This window comes from Corvus kubaryi, unplaced genomic scaffold, assembly GCF_017639235.1.
Source record: "Corvus kubaryi isolate FWS band 111438036 unplaced genomic scaffold, C.kubaryi_AGA036_p1.0 37398, whole genome shotgun sequence".
In the NCBI taxonomy this organism is placed as follows: domain Eukaryota; kingdom Metazoa; phylum Chordata; class Aves; order Passeriformes; family Corvidae; genus Corvus; species Corvus kubaryi.
The window spans coordinates 1,949,306-1,967,525 of NW_024581137.1; the positions used below are offsets into that span (position 1 = coordinate 1,949,306).

The 18,220-nt window shown below is 37.1% G+C and overlaps 1 protein-coding gene across 2 annotated transcripts in view; it reads left to right on the forward strand.

Annotated features, from left to right (window-relative positions):
• Positions 1–18,220, forward strand: part of SLC9A3 (solute carrier family 9 member A3) — a 53,111-nt gene that overhangs the window by 30,572 nt on the left and 4,319 nt on the right. For both annotated transcript variants that reach the window (XM_042044124.1, XM_042044121.1), the window contains exons 3-14: positions 216–376; positions 2,416–2,494; positions 3,266–3,443; positions 4,315–4,535; positions 6,445–6,647; positions 7,455–7,544; positions 9,379–9,449; positions 11,663–11,792; positions 14,903–15,018; positions 15,631–15,760; positions 16,266–16,442; positions 17,021–17,096. In XM_042044124.1, the coding sequence (XP_041900058.1) occupies positions 216–376; positions 2,416–2,494; positions 3,266–3,443; positions 4,315–4,535; positions 6,445–6,647; positions 7,455–7,544; positions 9,379–9,449; positions 11,663–11,792; positions 14,903–15,018; positions 15,631–15,760; positions 16,266–16,442; positions 17,021–17,096 (1,632 nt within the window). The remainder of the gene's footprint in view (positions 1–215; positions 377–2,415; positions 2,495–3,265; positions 3,444–4,314; positions 4,536–6,444; positions 6,648–7,454; positions 7,545–9,378; positions 9,450–11,662; positions 11,793–14,902; positions 15,019–15,630; positions 15,761–16,265; positions 16,443–17,020; positions 17,097–18,220) is intronic.

Below are 18,220 nucleotides of genomic sequence, written 5' to 3' on the forward strand. Positions count from 1 at the left end.
CCACATGGGCCAATGCTGAATCCAACAAAATTTGTAGGATACAACATGACTCAGTGCAGAATGTTTTAAAGTAGTCATCGTAACACACTTTCCAGTTGATACCTTGACATCTTTATTTTCCAGTATTTGGCATTATCTCTAATATCCCAGTCTGTCATTACTATTGATAATACAGAGATGATTCTGCTTATAATTTGTTTGCTTTGGTTTTGAAGGTAAACTGAACTCTGGGCTGCTGGACTTCCTCCTCTTTGGCAGCTTAATTGCCGCTGTGGATCCTGTAGCTGTTCTGGCAGTGTTTGAAGAAGTCCATGTCAATGAAGTTCTGTTCATCATTGTTTTTGGAGAATCACTTCTGAATGATGCTGTAACTGTGGTAAGTAAATTATATATCCCAAAGTCACCCAAACTCTAGGGGATTTCTTCTGAAGTGCATTTTCCCCTTTAAAGAAACACTTTACTCTCTGAGTGTATCTACTCATGGGCTATTTTAGAGTAGTCATGGTGTTTTCTGTCTTGCTTACAAACACTGTATTGGGAAGATTAGATGTTGGAGCATGAAAGCGATTTGGAGCTGGTAAGTGACACAAAACACACAGTCCTGGGTTGGACACTTCAAATGAAGTTTCAGGGGTGCATATTATATTTGCCTTTGGTGTTTAAGTAGGGCTTTCATGACTTAATGAAATTAGTTCCAGGGATTTTAAGCCTTCTTTTGCTGTTATTTTTTAATGCACAAACTCTTTATTTATGTTATGCCCGTAATTTATATGCATACCTCAGCCAGTGAGAGAGAATACTCTTCAAAGTGTTTATGCCTGCTCCCTCAGTTTTACTTTGATCAGATGTTTATCAAGCAGATATATAACAAAGAGTCAATTTGAAAAAAAATTGTGTGACATTTTAGAAAGTTTCTGGTTTGCTGCTTTTTTTTTTTTTTTGCAAACATTTTTTTAATTGAGGAAGTCTTTAATAGACTTAAAAGAATCCTAGATTTCTACTGATATTTTTATCTCCATTGAAACAACTTTTCTTTTCACACAATTTTTTTTTTCCCAGAATAAAACAGCCAATAGTTTTGTAGTGCCGTGCTAGTGGTCAGGGACCAGGAAATCCTAAGGCAGAAAGATGCTATGCAACCAAGTTCTGTGCAGCTTCAGTTCACTTTTGCATCATTTCCTCTTCCTGCTTCTGCCTGTCTGCAAGGAAGGGTAAGAAATGTTCATTAGGCTCAGTGACGTAACTTTTTGTAGCCAAGGAAGCAAGGCACTGCAAAGTCACTAGCAGCAGCCTAACTGTTCACATGAGTTTGAAAATGACTGTATGGCTTCCAGAGAAACCTAATTGCCCTTGGATATCAGTATCATTAATACTTTTGGGGTATTGCCAGAAACAAATATTAAAATAAACCTCTAGTGAACTCAAGTATCAACATCCCTGGCTTTGAGAAGGAAAGGAGTTTTTTTTACTGTGAAATGAACACAAACAGTCTACAAATAAAAGAAAGTTTGATTGTTCATTGAAGAAAAAACAGAAGAGCAAGTATGATTCAGAATTAGAAAGCTCAGCCTCTGAGGAAATTTGAAACAGTGGAGTTACTACCTTGAGAAAGGAAAGACTTGAAGACAGAAAAAGTGGATGGTATAGCATTCTTTAAACATAAATATGTAAAAGACTACTGTTACAGAAAAAAAGTAACCTGTATACTGTGACTGGGTGAATACAATAAGAATTATCAAGTTTACCTGCAACAAGGAAAGCTGAGAAAGCCATAGTAAAGTTCTTCTCCACCACTGGAGGAAATAAGAGCAGATTAAATTGGCATGTGCCAAAAATGATGCTCTGTATCACACAATTTATGTATATATAAACCTCCTTAGGCACAGGTATGGATAAGGTGAATTCTTTACTTTCAGCTCTGTTACTGTTAGTCAGTTATTTTAAAAGTTTTAGCACAATTATTATATTCTCTTTTATGTTCAACTTATATATGTTCAACATATTTCAATTCAGTATCTTATTATTCTCATCTTATTATTGTCTTATTAAGTATCTTATTTATCTTATACATGTGATTAAATGAATCTTTCAAAGACCTGTATTTTACAGCGAGAAGTGCTTTAGAAAACACATCTATATGTAACAATGCTTCCTATACATAGGGAACATACTGAAGTAAGAAAGATAATGTTGTGAGGTGTTTGTTTGTCTTTTTCTAAATTTTTGTTTCTTCTTAGGCCACTGCATTTCTTTTATTTTGAGAAAATATAAAATCCGCAAAATCTTCTCCCTCCAGACAGAATTTCCCTCAGTCAAACACAGTTTCAGACTTCATAATGTTGAGGCCCCTAAGGAGATTATTTTAATTGGCTCAATTCAGGAGCAATTATTAAATTAGTCTACTTTTCCTTCCAGGTGCTGTACAACGTGTTTGAATCTTTTGTTGCAATAGGCGCACCGAATGTGACGGGGATTGAATGTCTCAAAGGCATAGGTGCGTAGAAGTGAATTCTGTATCACACAATTTATGTATATATGCAGTATTTTAAACAAAATATTATTATTATGCTATTGGCAACTGTTATTTTTCAGCCCTTTCCATTATTACTCATATTCACACACTTGTATGGCACAGACAAATGTCTTAAGAAAATAAGTAAATATTCCTGAGTATTTGGCAAACGTTATCACATCTCTTTTCTTCTGAGGAAACTCAAAATATCGTTTCCTTGTATTTAATAGCATTTCCTTAGTTTCAGCCTGTGCTCTCCCTGCATTCCAGGAAAGTCGAGATTGCATACGGGCGTTCTCACTCCTTATCACTGAAAACCATCAAGTAATGTTTGCCAGTAACTATCAAGAAATTCTGCCTAAAACTTTAGTCACTATTTCCCATTCCAAGCATTACATGAAACTAAATTATCTTTTGAATAAATGTTTTAATAGTGACTTTGTCATATTCTACAATATGCTTTTTGTAAAAACATTTGTTTACAGCACATGGAAAAAAACAGTACACAGAAATGTAGTGGGGTTTGAATAAAAGTAAAATGGTGAGGCTTAACAGAAGTAGCCTTATTTTTCTAAAGAATGATACATTCACATACCAAGTGTTCAAAAGCCTTGAGCCTAGAAATGAATTTTGACATGTCCTCCAAAATTTTCTCTGATTTACTGGCCATTTGCTGTTCTCTCTCTGGAAGAGAACTAGTTCAAACCATTATATTTCTACAGTTTAAGCTGTGTTAGGTGTTTTATTTTTCAGTGTCATTCTTTGTGGTGAGCCTCGGTGGGACACTGGTTGGCATTTTCTTTGCATTCCTGCTCTCATTGGTCAGTCGTTTTACCAAACACGTGAGGATCATTGAACCTGGATTTGTGTTCATCATTTCGTACCTGTCCTACCTCACAGCAGAGATGCTTTCTCTTTCTGCTATCTTAGCGTAAGTCTCCTTTTATTACTGCCTATGAAGGGGATGAGAAGGGAATATGGTTTTTAAAAACATTGAAAGGAAAACCTAACTTATATGGGAACCATTATAGAATATGACACTCATTAAGTTTATGGTGGATAATACTATGTCCACACTGCACTAGATTATAGTGTGCAAATACTGTCATTCAGCCTTGAAAAGGAATGCAAGTTTTCCAGTATCTGCTGTGCAACATGAGAACTCCTTTGCGAAATACAGACATGATTCTTTCCTCTCTGTTACTAATAATACTTCAAACTTAGCAGTTGTCCATTTCTACTGACAACTCTCCCTATAATTTGTAACTAAAGCAATATTTTTCTAAGGCACCGTGTGAATGTCACTATTGTCTGTTCTCTCGCTCAGTCTTGGCTGGCCATTAAGGTTTGCCTAAATGTTGCCTGTTTTGCCTTGAGTACCTCTGTGGTCTTTTTTCTCTTAGTATCCATCAATTCCTGGTACACCTTTCTTCTCAGTTTTGCTTGTCATGTTTGTAGATGTTTGTATTCAAGGTCTGAAAATCTTTCTGCAAACAGATCATTAGTTTAAGATAATGTCTAATGGAAACGAGATTTAAAACTTTGCATTGAAAGCAGTATGGTAATCTGAAGAGAATTAAAGTCTGTTATGTTCTAATGAAATGCTGTCTTCAGGCCTCTTGAGGTCATATCAGCATGTACGTTCGAGATATGCTTTTTACCTAGGGTAGACTCCATAAGTGCTCCTGAGTGTATCTTTTCTTAGGAATTAATGGTGGGGTTTTATCCCTTTGTGACAGACAGATGGAAATAACATTTAATGCTGCAACAGATATTTTCTGAACAATTGCTTCTTTTTCTAGGATAACCTTCTGTGGCATTTGCTGTCAGAAATACGTCAAGGCTAACATATCTGAACAGTCTTCAACAACTGTAAGATATACCATGAAAATGATGGCCAGTGGAGCAGAAACTATTATCTTCATGTTCCTGGGTATTTCAGCTGTGGATCCAGCTATCTGGACTTGGAATACAGCTTTTATTCTGTTGACTCTGGTCTTCATCTCAGTATATAGAGTTATTGGTAAGGGGGTGAACTTCCTGTTCTTTCATTGTACTGCTGTTGCAATCACATATTCTTAAGCCCTCTCCCCACAAAAATATTTGGAGTTCAAGGTTTGCTTCTTTTAAAACATTCTATTTGTTTTTGTTGAATTTATTGCTGGGTTTGGGTTAGAGTAGTGGAGTAAGCTCTACAGTAAGTTCCATCATATGCTGAAAACATAGCAGGATTTAATTTTTGATGATGTGTGAGGTTATGAGTAGCCCAGCAGTTAACATGGATCATTCAGTGGCTAACCTTTGTTGACCCAGCAAATGGTATTGGCAAAATCTCCCAGTAAAATGGACTTTGTTCTTTAACTTGCAGCCTAACAAAAGATGCGACTCCTGTCAGCCATATCTTTCCTTCAGCTCTTTCAATTTGGCACTAAAGAGATTGTCTTAAGCTAATGTTATGGTTGACTCGAGGTTTTAGACACACAATGATATCAGACCATACATAATTACACTGCAGGTTCTCTGGCTTAAGAAATAATTCTCAGGGACTGATGAAAATCTGAGTAAATAAGTCTGTGGCCGGTAGGGATCACCTATTGCCAATTCATGGGGTTTATATAAGTTTGCAAACATTTCAAAACACCGTGATTTGCCCAGCTACATAATTCTGATGTAGTTTTGCTAAAATCACAAAAAAGGTGTAGAATGAAGTACTTGTAGAGAGTAACACATATGGCAATTTGGTGTATGTACATACACCTGGGAGTAAGTTAAACTAGTTTATTTGTCTGTTTGTCTCTACTTATATTCAAATAGCAGGTCACGCACCTATCTAGCTGGCAGTTTTCCTAGATTCTGTGTTCTTATTCTGTCTAGAAGCTCCTGAGCTGAATGAAGTGCCTAGCTCCTTGTCCTCCTTTTCTAAACAGTCTGCAAGGATTGTTCATTTAGCTGCCTCTCAGTAACTGCTAATGTGCCTGAGGTGTTTAAAAGAGTTTTCCATGTCTTGTCTTTGACACTTTTTGTATTCCTGGAATGAGTGGTTAATAATCCTGTAATAGACGTGATCAAGTAAATAGTAAATATTCAGCAATAACAGTAAGCACCCAGTAAAGTAACTGATCTTAGAAATTGACAAATTACTTAATACCTGATGATATTGGGCCTTACATAATTGCAGCTCTCATACCTTGGAGGAGTCAGATTGGTGGCATTTCCAAGGTCCACTCCAGAGGAGGCCGTTCTTACAGTGACAAGACACTCTTCTCTTGGCACAAGTTTGAAGTTCTCTAAAAAGAGAAGTATCTGTTTTGTACTGGTTAACAGCTCCGGCCTGCTGCAGTGGCACACACATGCTGTGCCAGTTGCAGGAGTGGTGAAGCTGTTTTCCCTCTCTATGCTGGGAGTTCTGGGATACATTGAGACAGCTAGAGCTTTAGATCTCCTGCAGCAGACAGCATCTCACCTGTAGGTCTGAAAACAGTGACATAACTAGACAACCTTTCATAAGTCAATGACTTAAATGTCATTTTCATTGATTTGCAAAGGGTACCACACAAACTCCCAAAATCAGTGCTGTTTCAACCTGTTTCTGTTAACTGACCCTGTGCATATCACTGGTTACAGTGCTGGAAAATCTGTTCTTTCTCGACGAATTTTGAAGGTCAGCACATGGCAGAACTTCCCCTGGAGTGCCTGTGCCAGAGGGCATCACTCTCAGAAAAGCTGCTGGCTCACAGAAGCAGCTTCACCTAATTCCTTTGGCTCGATGTAATGAGAAGGCACAAAGTGGGCAACATAGTGATTGAGAGGGGGAAGTAGATGGTGTAGATTGGCATAAAGGCAGTCTGGTGGCACCATTTCTGTTACACACAGTCGGGATATTGACGTTCCATAAGGTTATTTCTAGACATGCTGACATTTGCTTGTTACAGGTGTCATTATACAGACGTGGATTCTTAACCGCTACAGAACTGTCCAGTTGGAGATAATAGACCAGGTGGTGATGTCTTATGGTGGACTACGTGGAGCCGTTGCTTTTGCTCTTGTTGCACTTCTGGATAAGGACAAAGTGAAAGAGAGAAACCTGTTCGTCAGCACAACTATTATTGTTGTGTTTTTTACTGTTATTTTCCAGGTAACTTAACTTCTTAAGCACGCTTTTTTCAAGGAGAAGGAGTCCCCCAAAAGTACTGAATGCTTAAAGCAGTTCTCAGCTGAAGGTTGCATATTGATTCACTGAACCGAAAGCATAATTGAATTTGTAATTTTAGTAACAAAGATCCTATTTTATGTTTTCATATGGGACCACATGGGGCAAAACACAATTTCCTCTGTGCTAAAAATTGTTCAGTCTTAGCTGCTTGGTATTAATAGTGCCAAGTTAATATCTGATTAAACATCCTTCACCTCATGTGAATAACTATAGGGAACAGTGCTTTTAATGGGCAGATACAGTCATTAAGCCGATCTACCTGAGCCTCAGTCCTTGTTTTAAAATATAGCAGTAAGCAGTGGGACAAGAAAGTATTTAACATCCAAACAAAATAGCATTTTCTGGATGAAAACCAGTAATTTATATGAAAATATATCAATAGACACCAGCTTGCAATTTTTTCTGAAATGTGTTACAGGAAGCTTAATTGTGTTCACAAACTCCTGAAATGTGGGGAAAATACCCCATTCAATGGCATAGGAAATACTTCTACTCTTCCACTACCTTATTTTTCCTATAGATTATATATTTTTCTACTGTTGTCTTTTCAAACCTTTGTAACAGAAGCTGAGGGTACTGCATTATTTTATTTTCTAGAAGGAATAAAAATCAACTGAGAAAGTATGAGAACCACCATATAACACACAAATATGCTTTATTTCTGTTTCACTGGCTGAAGGAAAGTCTAAGAAAACTTCCAAGTATTTATTGTCATGTTTCAATCCTTAGGGACTGACTATCAAACCTTTGGTACAGTGGCTGAAAGTGAAGAAAACTGAACACAGAGAACCAAAACTGAATGAGAAACTTCATGGCAGAGTAAGATATTTTAAAAAAAACCCCATGATATCTTTTGGATTTTTAGAGCACCTTAAGAGAAAACAAAATTGTTAGTGAAAATGTATTTTTTTGGATGGGAGCGGGCTATCAAATTTCAAGAGCAAAATCCTTCAAACATTTCAAAAGTTATTTTTAAGTTGCTGTTTGGTTTGAGTCCTGTGAGAGGGTATTCATATGAAAGATCTGGTCTTTTACTTGAGAATTCAATGGGGCTGGGAGTCCTGGGGGAAGAGCACAAATGGAATATGCTTCTTTCTCTTCATCTAAAAGAAGAGAATGACTGATGAATGCTAGGGCAAAGCATGTCCAAGTAAACTTACTTTTTCCTTCTTAAAAACTGTTAATTTTTGGAAAAAGTATGAAAGCAGGTTTTGTAGCCTGCTTTCAAGAAAGATAGATAGTTTGATAGATAGATATCAAGAAAGATAGTTCGTTGCCCAGTACAGAATAATTATAAAATGAAATTGCAGATTAATGACAACAGTTTTAATTCAGTGTGAATGTTGTGTGTCCCTGGATTTCTTTACCCTTTTAGAATATTTTGAAACAAAGTCTCTTCTAATTCACTTTCACACCACATTATAAAGTTTTCATTCAGTAAAAGAACACATAAATTTTCAATATAAATATAGGTTAAAGGATGGAAGACTATATGACATTACGGAGTCATCAAGGTTGGAAGAGACCTTCAAGAATGTCTAGTCCAACCATCAATCCAGCACCACCATAGTCAGCCCTAAACCCTATCCCCAAGTGCCACATCCAGACAGCTCTTGACTTCCAGAGACAGTGACTCCACCACCTCCCTGGGCAGCTTATTCCAGAGCCTACCACTCTTTCAGTGAAAACTTTTTTTATGATTATCTAATCTGAACCTCCCCTGGCACAACTGAGGGTCATTTCTTCTTTTCCTTTCACTTGAGACATGGCAGAAGAGAGTCACCCCCACTTTACTCCTTCCAGGTAGTCATAGAGAGTGATAAGGTCTCCCCTGAGCCTCCTTTTCTTCAGGCTTAACAACCTCAGCTCCCCCACCTGCTCCTCACAGGACTTGTGTCCCAGACCCTTTGCCAGCTTCATTGCCCTTTTCTGGACATGCTCCAGCACCTCAATGTCCTTTCTGAAGTGAGGGGCCCAGAACTGGACACAGGACTAGAGAAAAGGCATCACCAGTGCCAAATATCAGCCAAGTTGTTCCAAACCTAGCATCTGCATATTCTGCAGTAATCATTCAGAGTGAAATGTTAATAACCATCCACAGAAAAAGGCCAAACTGTACCTGCGGTTGCCTTGGTTTGAATCAAGAATTATAAGCTTCCAGATTTCGATCAGCCATCTAGTATACTCAGTATGAAATTTTGCCCTGGATATTAAAAGAATGGTGCCTACTTTTACTCTGAGGGGAGTATGAACTCCTGAAACAGCTAAAAAGAATCACTGGGGAAATTGTTCAACTGAAATAATCACCTACACTAATAGTGGCAGATGTGCTTCATAAGGCAGAAATGGATGGTAAAATGAGTCCCTAAAACATTTTAAAATTGAATGTTAAAATGGAAGTTTATAGTACCTTCTCCTTGAGACACTTGTAATTCAAGACTTAGTGAATTTATAAAGAACTGGTTAGAAAGTTCAGGACCTTTGAAGAAAAGCTTATAGTAGCTGGTACTTCTGTAAATGGGAAAAAAAATTTTTTAACAGCCATAAAATTATTCTGCATAGTTACCTGGTCTAACTTGAAATAAATTGAGCTATTTTCTAATTATGCTTTTTTATTTCTGTAAAGATATTAATTCCACTCTCACTTTCCTAGGCCTTTGATCATATTCTTTCTGCTATAGAGGACATTTCTGGACAAATAGGGCATCATTATCTGAGAGACAAGTAAGTAGTAACTAATTTGTAATCTCTAAATACTGCTAGGAAATATTATCTGTACATTGTAACTTTTTAAGCCTGTGACCTTAGGGAAAGCAAGGATGTTAAATGTAGTTTAAGAGGTTACATACTGAAAATACTGGAAATACAGCAAATGTCAAAGCAGTGTATTTTTGTCCCCTTACACAACTAGAATCTTTACTTTCTCTCCCACAGTTCAGATTATTCCTTTGCAGGTGCCTCAGTTCACATACAGGGGTGTTCTTCCAAGATTAGAGAATTGACTATTTGCACAAGTTTTCACCTAGAACATTAATGTTGGTTTTTCTTTGTAATACTACATTTCATGAACACTATTTATGTGTGGAGGCACTGAAAAACCTCACGTACAAATATGCTAGCTGTTTATCCTATTTCTACAAGGATGTGTTCAACAACTCTCAAAGTGATGGCAGAGGGTGCTTTGAAATTACTCTGACAGTTTCAGCCTGTTAGCCTGAAACCAATAATGAACCCTCCCCTCTGTTTGTAGTTGATTCATCTTGAGAGAAGCAGAATTACTCAGTTGAAAGATACACCATTTCCTTTAAAGTACATGTGAAGAGTTACCCCTGTGATGGGCACACTTCCATACCTAGATGAATAAATGGGGAAAAAAGGACATTAAATCTGGACATCCTTAAGAGTGTTCTTTGAAGTTAGGCCATTCTCTCCCTGGAGTTAGGTCATTTCATAGGTGCAGACAGTCACAGTTTTGACCTGCTAACCTCTTGCTGGCTCAACATGCCAATTCCAATCCAAAAGTCATGTGGTTGTGTTAGCTTTCTGCAGAGCACTCCCCTAACCCTTTCTTAGAAGCTGAGTCTATTAGCTTAAGTTTAGCATTATACTCATGCAATACAATACAACTCCTAGGCTGGAGCTAGCTCGTACTGGAGCTCAAGTAGAATTCCTCACCTGCATCCAGTTATAGAGACAACCTACTTCCTTTCCTTTTGCTCTTCATTCATTTATGCAGTGAAGAATTTTCCTGAGGCACTCCACACAGAACATCTTCTTTCTTTTGGTCTAAGTTTGTAGTTTTATTTTGGGGAATAAATTTGAGTAGGCTATATATAATACAGGTGAATACATCTCGTGTTTTGATATATTGCCTCAAAGATGGAACTATATTTTTAAAGTGGCAGATTAGTGTGTGACTTCTTGCATGTCAGACAGTAATCCCCTTGAGTAAGAACAGAAGGAGTAGCTTACTGTAGATTGATGGTTGAGTGTGTGGTTTGATGACTAATGTATTTTGAATGAGACCATCTTAAGCCTGCTTTTTGGACTCTATGTACATGAAAGTGCTGCTTCCATAAGGAAATGGCAGCCCCTAGCATCCTCACTGATGGGTTGAGATGTGGCAGCCTGAATTACAGCCTGCTGGTCAGCTGTTCTGGCTAGAGAAGACGAATAGTGATCAATTATGTGAATAATATTTAATACAGAAGGGTTTAAGCAATTTGAATCAAAAGTTGTAAACTCAAAATGGCCATTGGGCAAGATGGATAAAGTCACTCTGAGCAATAGTCTCCAGAGCTGCCTCATGCCCTTCAGATGAAGTGTCGAGGAAGTTAGAAGAAAGTACAACAGCCTTTATCTTCTGAACCCTAAACGTGACAGGGCAGATACCCTACTATCAGACAATCTTGGAAGTGTAATTCATTGAAAATACACATGGCTACTAACCCTCAGAGCAGAGAACATCAGTGGCATGAATAAGGCCCTCTCGTAGAACTTCTGGAAGGGCACCGCTACTCTGAACTCATTTTCTGGTCTGGGTCCTACAATAGAGCTGGGGAAAAGAAGATCACTTTCCCAAGGAGGGACAAAAATTAAATATAATCAGAAGTGGGAAAAAAAGGTAGCATGATCTCCCAAAGTATAAAATGTGTGGCTGACTCTGAAATGGGATACTGTAATCATAGCACTCTTGCAGTAGTGTTGGGTAAGTGAACCGATTAAATGCTTTGTGACAGCTGTGTAAGTCTGTACCAGGCTTTTCCTTAACTTTCTTTATGCTAATCGAAAAGCTTCAAGACACAAATCCCTTGCATTCCTCTGTTCACCATCTTTTTCAAAGTGTTTAGCTCAAAAAATATCATTTATGCTAAATTAAAAATGCTTTGAAACTAAAATTGCTTGTTGCCATTAACACAGTTTGTTTAAATTATCAGGTGGTCCAATTTTGATAGGAAATTCCTCAGAAAAATACTGATGAGAAGGTCTGCCCAAAAATCAAGAGACCAAATCCTTAATGTTTTCCATGAGCTCAACTTGAAGGATGCAATTAGCTATGTTGCTGAGGTACTTATGAACACTTGTTGACATATTATAGCATCATTTGGAATTTGATTTTTTAAAATTTATAATATAACCTAAAGTTGATATATTGCAGGAGATGCCTATAGGAAAACTATTTCCATCTCTGCTCTGCTTTTTTTTTTTTTTAAATGTGTTTTGAGTGTCAGTATTGCCTGTTTGAGAACTACTCTCAGTATTGTGTCTGATTGCCAAATACTAGCATATTGTACTTAATGTCAGTGTACATTTCTGTTGGATTTTACTGAAGATCTTTGCTTCTATATTCATTACATGAAAAGGATACTGGAATTCTGGAGGGACGCTGTCTTTCTAAATGTGTCAACAGAGTCTGGCTCCTGCAGGGTAGTGGTTCTATGTGATGATGAATCTGATTTGAGGAAGCTCTCTTCCAAAGGATGTGCATATGTGGCCAAAGTATGGGACTGCTAATCTCAGTCTGCCAGATCATTGGAACACACACACACAAAAAAAAAAAGGGAATGTAACTTTAATTCAATGGAATCATAACCCCCACAATTCAATAATTAGGGTTAAATATACTACAAATATCAAATGCAATTAAAGAATTGTAAAGTTAGGGAAACATCAGACTTGCAACAGGAGAAATTTTGAAAGGAGAAGGGAAGAAAGTTTCTGACTTTCTGCAGGAGTACCATTCCCAGACCAGAGTAGTGTTGCCACATTTTATAAGAATTCCTAATTTTTTCAGTAGGAAACTAGTCACCTTAGTTCAAACGGCCACAAATGTGCAGTATTGATACAGTGTAAAGAATAGATTTAAATGGAATAATTTTAGAAGTGATCTTTGAAATTATAATCTATCCATGCCCATAATCTTGAGTTGAACTAATCTTCACAGGTGATATATCAGTTAATTTCTTTAATTTAAATAAAAAACTATTACTATTATTTATACTACTACTACTACTACTACTACTACTACTGGTAAGATTTTTTTTCTTTTTTTGAAAATGAGCTACAGCCAGGCAGTCTTCTTCCAAGAAAACATAAAATTTTGGAGATTGAATTCAGAAACAAGATGAAATTCAGAAATTATGTTAGTATGAAAGATGGAGAATAGTTCACAAGACAAACAAATTCTTCCTTTTGAGATTTTTTTAAATTATCCATTTGGTTTTCAGACCATCTGAGCTCAAGAACTAATTTTCTTTCTTGTGATACTTTCTGGGTCACACCTCAGAGGAAGAAAGTTGGATAATGACTTTGATGCGGATGACCATGAAACTCATGTTCAGATTCATTGCTGAATCTGTTCAGTAGATTTGTTACAGTGTTTCTTCTCTTTAACAGATGCAAAGGGCTTTATAGATCACTAACACATGCAGATTTAGGATCAGAATTTTTATCCAACAGTATCTTTGATCCCATATAGTAAAGACAGATTATGTTAGATTATTAATTTTTTAGGAGATGAAACACAAGGAAACTGCCTTTTGTTACCTTAGTCCAAATGCTATTTGTGTATATTGTTTCTTGCAGATAAATTCTATTGTGCAGATGTGTACTGATCTGATAATAATAGACAAAGAAATTGAAAATCTCCAAGTTCTACAGAAGTTTTGTAACATATTTTCTTCCAGCAGAAATTAATTATGAGTTGTGAATCCTAAAGTCATTTCACCATTCTCACTTTAATATTTGGTTCAGTGACACACTGCTTTAACAACTTTTTCTTCACTTCTCAAATATATCTTTGAACTAAATAGCTATGAATTACAAGCTGACATTGAAATTGAAGATATTTCTTCCAGGACAAGTAAAGACCTGCCTCTCCCAGCTACTCACTCTCTTCTTACTTGCAAGAAACTGAGGAGTTTAAAAATGATTTTATATCTTTTTCTTTGTTCAGCTCTGCTGTTATGCTGAATCTGTACAATAAATAGGAGTTGAGAGAGTTCAGTCTCAATCTAAGTGAAATCTTTACAGTTCAGAAGGGAGAACCTCAGCCAAGAAAAATGAAAATAATCCAGAGCAACTGAACAGAAGTGACTTAAAATACTCATGGTTCATAACTTGTTCTGGCTAAAATTCCTTCACTGATGATATGGTATGATGTATGTATAAAACATTCAACTTGATCTGAAAAGAAAGTCAGGTTCACTTAAGAAAATGGATTGGGATGATGTTCTTCCAGAATTCAATTTTATTAATCTCAAATTTTCTGCCTGCAGAGGCCAGAGTATATTTCTTAAGCCCATTGGTAGCCCACATACTGGGATACATATGTGGGCTACCACAGCAAAAGAAAGCATTTATTTGGTTTGTTCCACGAATATGAAAATGTAAAGGGAACACAGTACAGTTAAAGTTGGAGAAATGTAGATAAAATCTCTGTTCTGCAAGGGAGATTATTTTCTTGATTATTACTGTTTTAAATGTAGACACCTGCTATGTGATTTCTCTCTGCTGTGATTCAAAACCATAGATGGTTTCAGCCTGTGTAACCACAATGTCACTCAACAGACACTTTTTAGCTAAACAGGAGATTACTTAAGGTGTAGGGAAAACTATGAAGACGTAAAACTGAGTTTTTCCAGCAGTTCACTTCTGTGACACTAGTTTTAGAATGGAAAGAAAATCTCACCTCTTCAATATCTCATCTTGCCATGCTACAACCTCTTTCTAATAGTCTTGTAGACTTCTATCACCACTTAATATTTGCTGCTTCCAGTCTGGTAGAGAACAGAAAACTTAGTGTTGTGTCTGAAAATGCTTCTGATAGTGTAGTGATGTGTTGATACATGAACATCTGTATGTATATCCCTATGGACTTGGCTTGCAACAATGTACAAAGTAAAATTGCAAATCTATTGAGGCACAATAAATCATTCACCTTTTCAAAATCAATTTATAAGACTGCAATAGGTTTTCTTGTTGCTTTGTTTGTTGGGATAATGACACTCAACGTAAAGAAACCATAAAACCAAAAAATGGTTTTTATCTGTTACAACTCCTCCAATGCTTCTTGTTCCATTTGCATAAATACAGTCTCACAAATTACCTGTATTCTGATACACATTTTGCCCTAGGTGTTTACAGCTGTAATATGTCTTGTTTCTTTCCATGACCAGGGAGAACGTAGAGGTTCACTGGCATTTATTCGTTCTCCAAGTACAGACAACATGGTAAATGTGGATTTCAGCACTCCACTCCCGAGCACTGTGGAAAGCTCTGTCTCCTATTTACTGTAAGTAATGTGGACTGACGGGGTGGTATATGAGAGGAAATCGAAACACTGCTAAAAAACTGAAAAATGCAAATTACAGGGGCTTCAGTCACTATTTTTTGAACTTTAATTAATAGTTTCTCCCACAGAAAATGGGTATATATGGATTTATATAGTTGTATTTTACACACAATTTTTTTCAGTAAAGGCTGGTAAGATGAAGCAGACATCCACATTAGAGTTGTTTCATCTGCCTTTGGTTCACCCACTATTATATATAGGGCTAGATGCTATTTCTGTGTCTGCTCCAGAAAAAGTAAGGAGAGAGGCAAGGAAAATAATTGCCCCTTCTTTAACTTTTTGATGAATCTGTCACTGAACAGACCATGTGTCATGTAAACTGTGAAATTAATTAATACTACATCCCCTGGAAAGACAAAAACCAATAATCTTTTCACATTTCCCATAAGGCATTTGCTCACTCATTGTCATTTAGCCAGTTCTTAGTCTTCCTTTTTTTTCTTTTTAAACTTCATCTTCTCTTCTCCATTTCATTCCTTGTCTTCCTGGTTTTTTTTCCTTCCTCTTCAGCAATCACTGATTTTAAAAACCACTGCTTGTGTTTTTCTTCAGGAGAGAAAAAGCTGGACCGGTTTGCCTTGACATGCAAGCTTTAGAGCAGAGGAGGAAAAGTATCCGGGACACAGAAGATACCCTCGCTCATCACACCCTACAACAGTACCTGTATAAGCCCAGGCAGGAGGTGAGTGCAAAAGGCTAGCATTAGACTGTTTTCCAATCTAAAACTAGGAGGAAATAGGAACCAAAGCTTGCAAGTGAAACTCAGAAGGAGAGAACCCACTGCAAAATCCACACACTTGAGGAAGACAGGCTCTTTGTGTGATTTCTCATTTAAAAACATGCCTTTTTAGAAGAACTAGTACCTTTGAAATCACTGGGGCCAGTGGAATGCAGAACTGTGTCCAGCAAAGGTTCTGATCAGGATTAAATGAACTGAAGTGATTGAGACACATATAGGGAGAGGCTTACTTTGAATAACAGTCCACTCTTACTCACTTAAAATTCCTGGACTTGTTTAATGAAGAAGAAAAAAAATAGGAGTTTCATTAATGCCTTCAGAGTAGTCTTTAGTTCATTCTTTCTTATGGAGTTGTTTACATTTTCATGACACTGATTGAATGCATTGATTCAGGGCTTTCATTTGTATTTCTAAATAAATGAATATTGTCTTCCCTTCCTGGCCACAGCACAAACACCTGTACAGTCGACATGAGATCATGCACAGTGAAGATGACAAACAAGACAAGGAGATTTTCCATAGGACAATGAGGAAACGCTTAGAATCTTTCAAGAGTACCAAACTAGGAATAAACCATTCCAAGAAGCTCAATAAAATCCACAAACGAGACCGGGGCCAAAAAAGGGTAAAATACTTTCACAAGGAGCCAGATGTAGCCACCTATTATGCAAACTTATGGGTGGGAAGGGCAGGGAGGACTCTGAAGGGTCCTATGGTCCTGCATTTATCTCTATCCTATAAAACTTCATGAACTTAGAGGACCTAAGCAAGAAGAGATTAAACTAGGAGGTAACTCAAGGGGCTTCTTCTCACATTCTGCACTTCTCTATGCTTTGGGACTCTTCTTCTGGGTGAGAGACTTCTGATCACTCGAAAAACAGCAGACCCTGAACCATGCTACAATGCTCTGGGGAGATTTTGTAGGATAGAGGTAGCAGGGTAGCTCTACAGCACGGAGCATTCAACCAAATTTGTATGAAACTAAGAGGGAACACACAGCATAAAAAGAGCCAAAATTTCTTTTTTTCACCCTGTACACACTACAAGTGTAGGTGGGAAACTAGTGGCATCCATATTGAGTCTCAAGCAAAGATTACAATGGATTTCAGGGTTATTCTGCTGGACTCATCATTTCAAAGGGTGTCACTGCCATTGCTATCTGATGACATTAGCATTTTTGGTCACTTTTTGCTTTCTTTTCAGAGAAACAGCAGTGTCATACCAAATGGAAACATTCCTTCAGAAAATCCAGTACAAGATTTTACTTTGAAGGAAAAAGGTAAAAAGACTCTTAGACCGTTTTCATTAACCGAATTTTACCAGCTACATTGCCAGTAAAGTATCACTAAAAGATTTTGTGATATGCAACAGCAAATCTGATAGTAAAAAGGTACTTTACTTCTAGTCATAGTTCAGAACTCAGAGTGGTGATCTGCTTCATGCTTAAGTGCAGTGTTTAGAAGTTGTTTTTTTAGGAATCTGGATGAAAAACAAAATTTTAATTGGCTTTTTTGCTCACATTTTTAAAATAAATTTAAATTCTGTGAACAAAACAATGCAGTGGCTACAATATAAATGAACTTTCAGTTTCTGTTTGGATAAGATACACGGAGCTGCTAACTTTTTTTCATAATGGCAGGATATAGCTGCCTAGAACACCAGCCATATAAAATTCAGTAGGTGAGATGACATTCTTATCTGAGTTAAAGTCCACTGTTTTCGAAGGGTCTGAATCAGAGGTGAGGCTAAGCAAGCATGATATAACTCAAGGAGGGCGTAGCTTTGGAAGGAAGCCATAGTCAGGTCAGTTCTAGCACCGCTTCACCCTTCATGAACGGATCTATCACATGGGTTAGGCTTGGAAGTATAATTGGAAGTTGATCAGCCTAGGGACTACCCCTAGCAAAAGTTGGTTTTGCATATAAAGCTCCTAATTCTTTCTTGTCTTAGCCATTTTTTGGCATTGATGTCAGGCGTGCAAGATGTGATGGGTGCTAAGATGTTTGTTATACAATTATAAAATAATACATGTCGCTTCAAAACTGAAATGTGGTTAAATGCCACTGAACTAACTTTGATTTATGTTTATGCCTGCAACTCCTTGACCTCAAAGACACCTCAAATAAAATAGAGAGGGATTTATCTTTTCGCAGTAGCTCCAAGCAAACATATTTTTCCTTATGTATCTTCCTTGAATCATTTACCGTTATTTTTGTTTGACTGAGAGGGACAGTACAGGCTGGCTCCCCAAGTGTAAGATTCTAGAACTACTTTGCATGGGAAGAGCTTTCCAAATACTTATTAGTAGGTCATTCAATATTGTCTTATTAAAGAACTCTGCATAGAGATGTTATCATCTACTTAAAATCAAAAAAGTTTAATTGGAAGACAGTCTTCCAATTA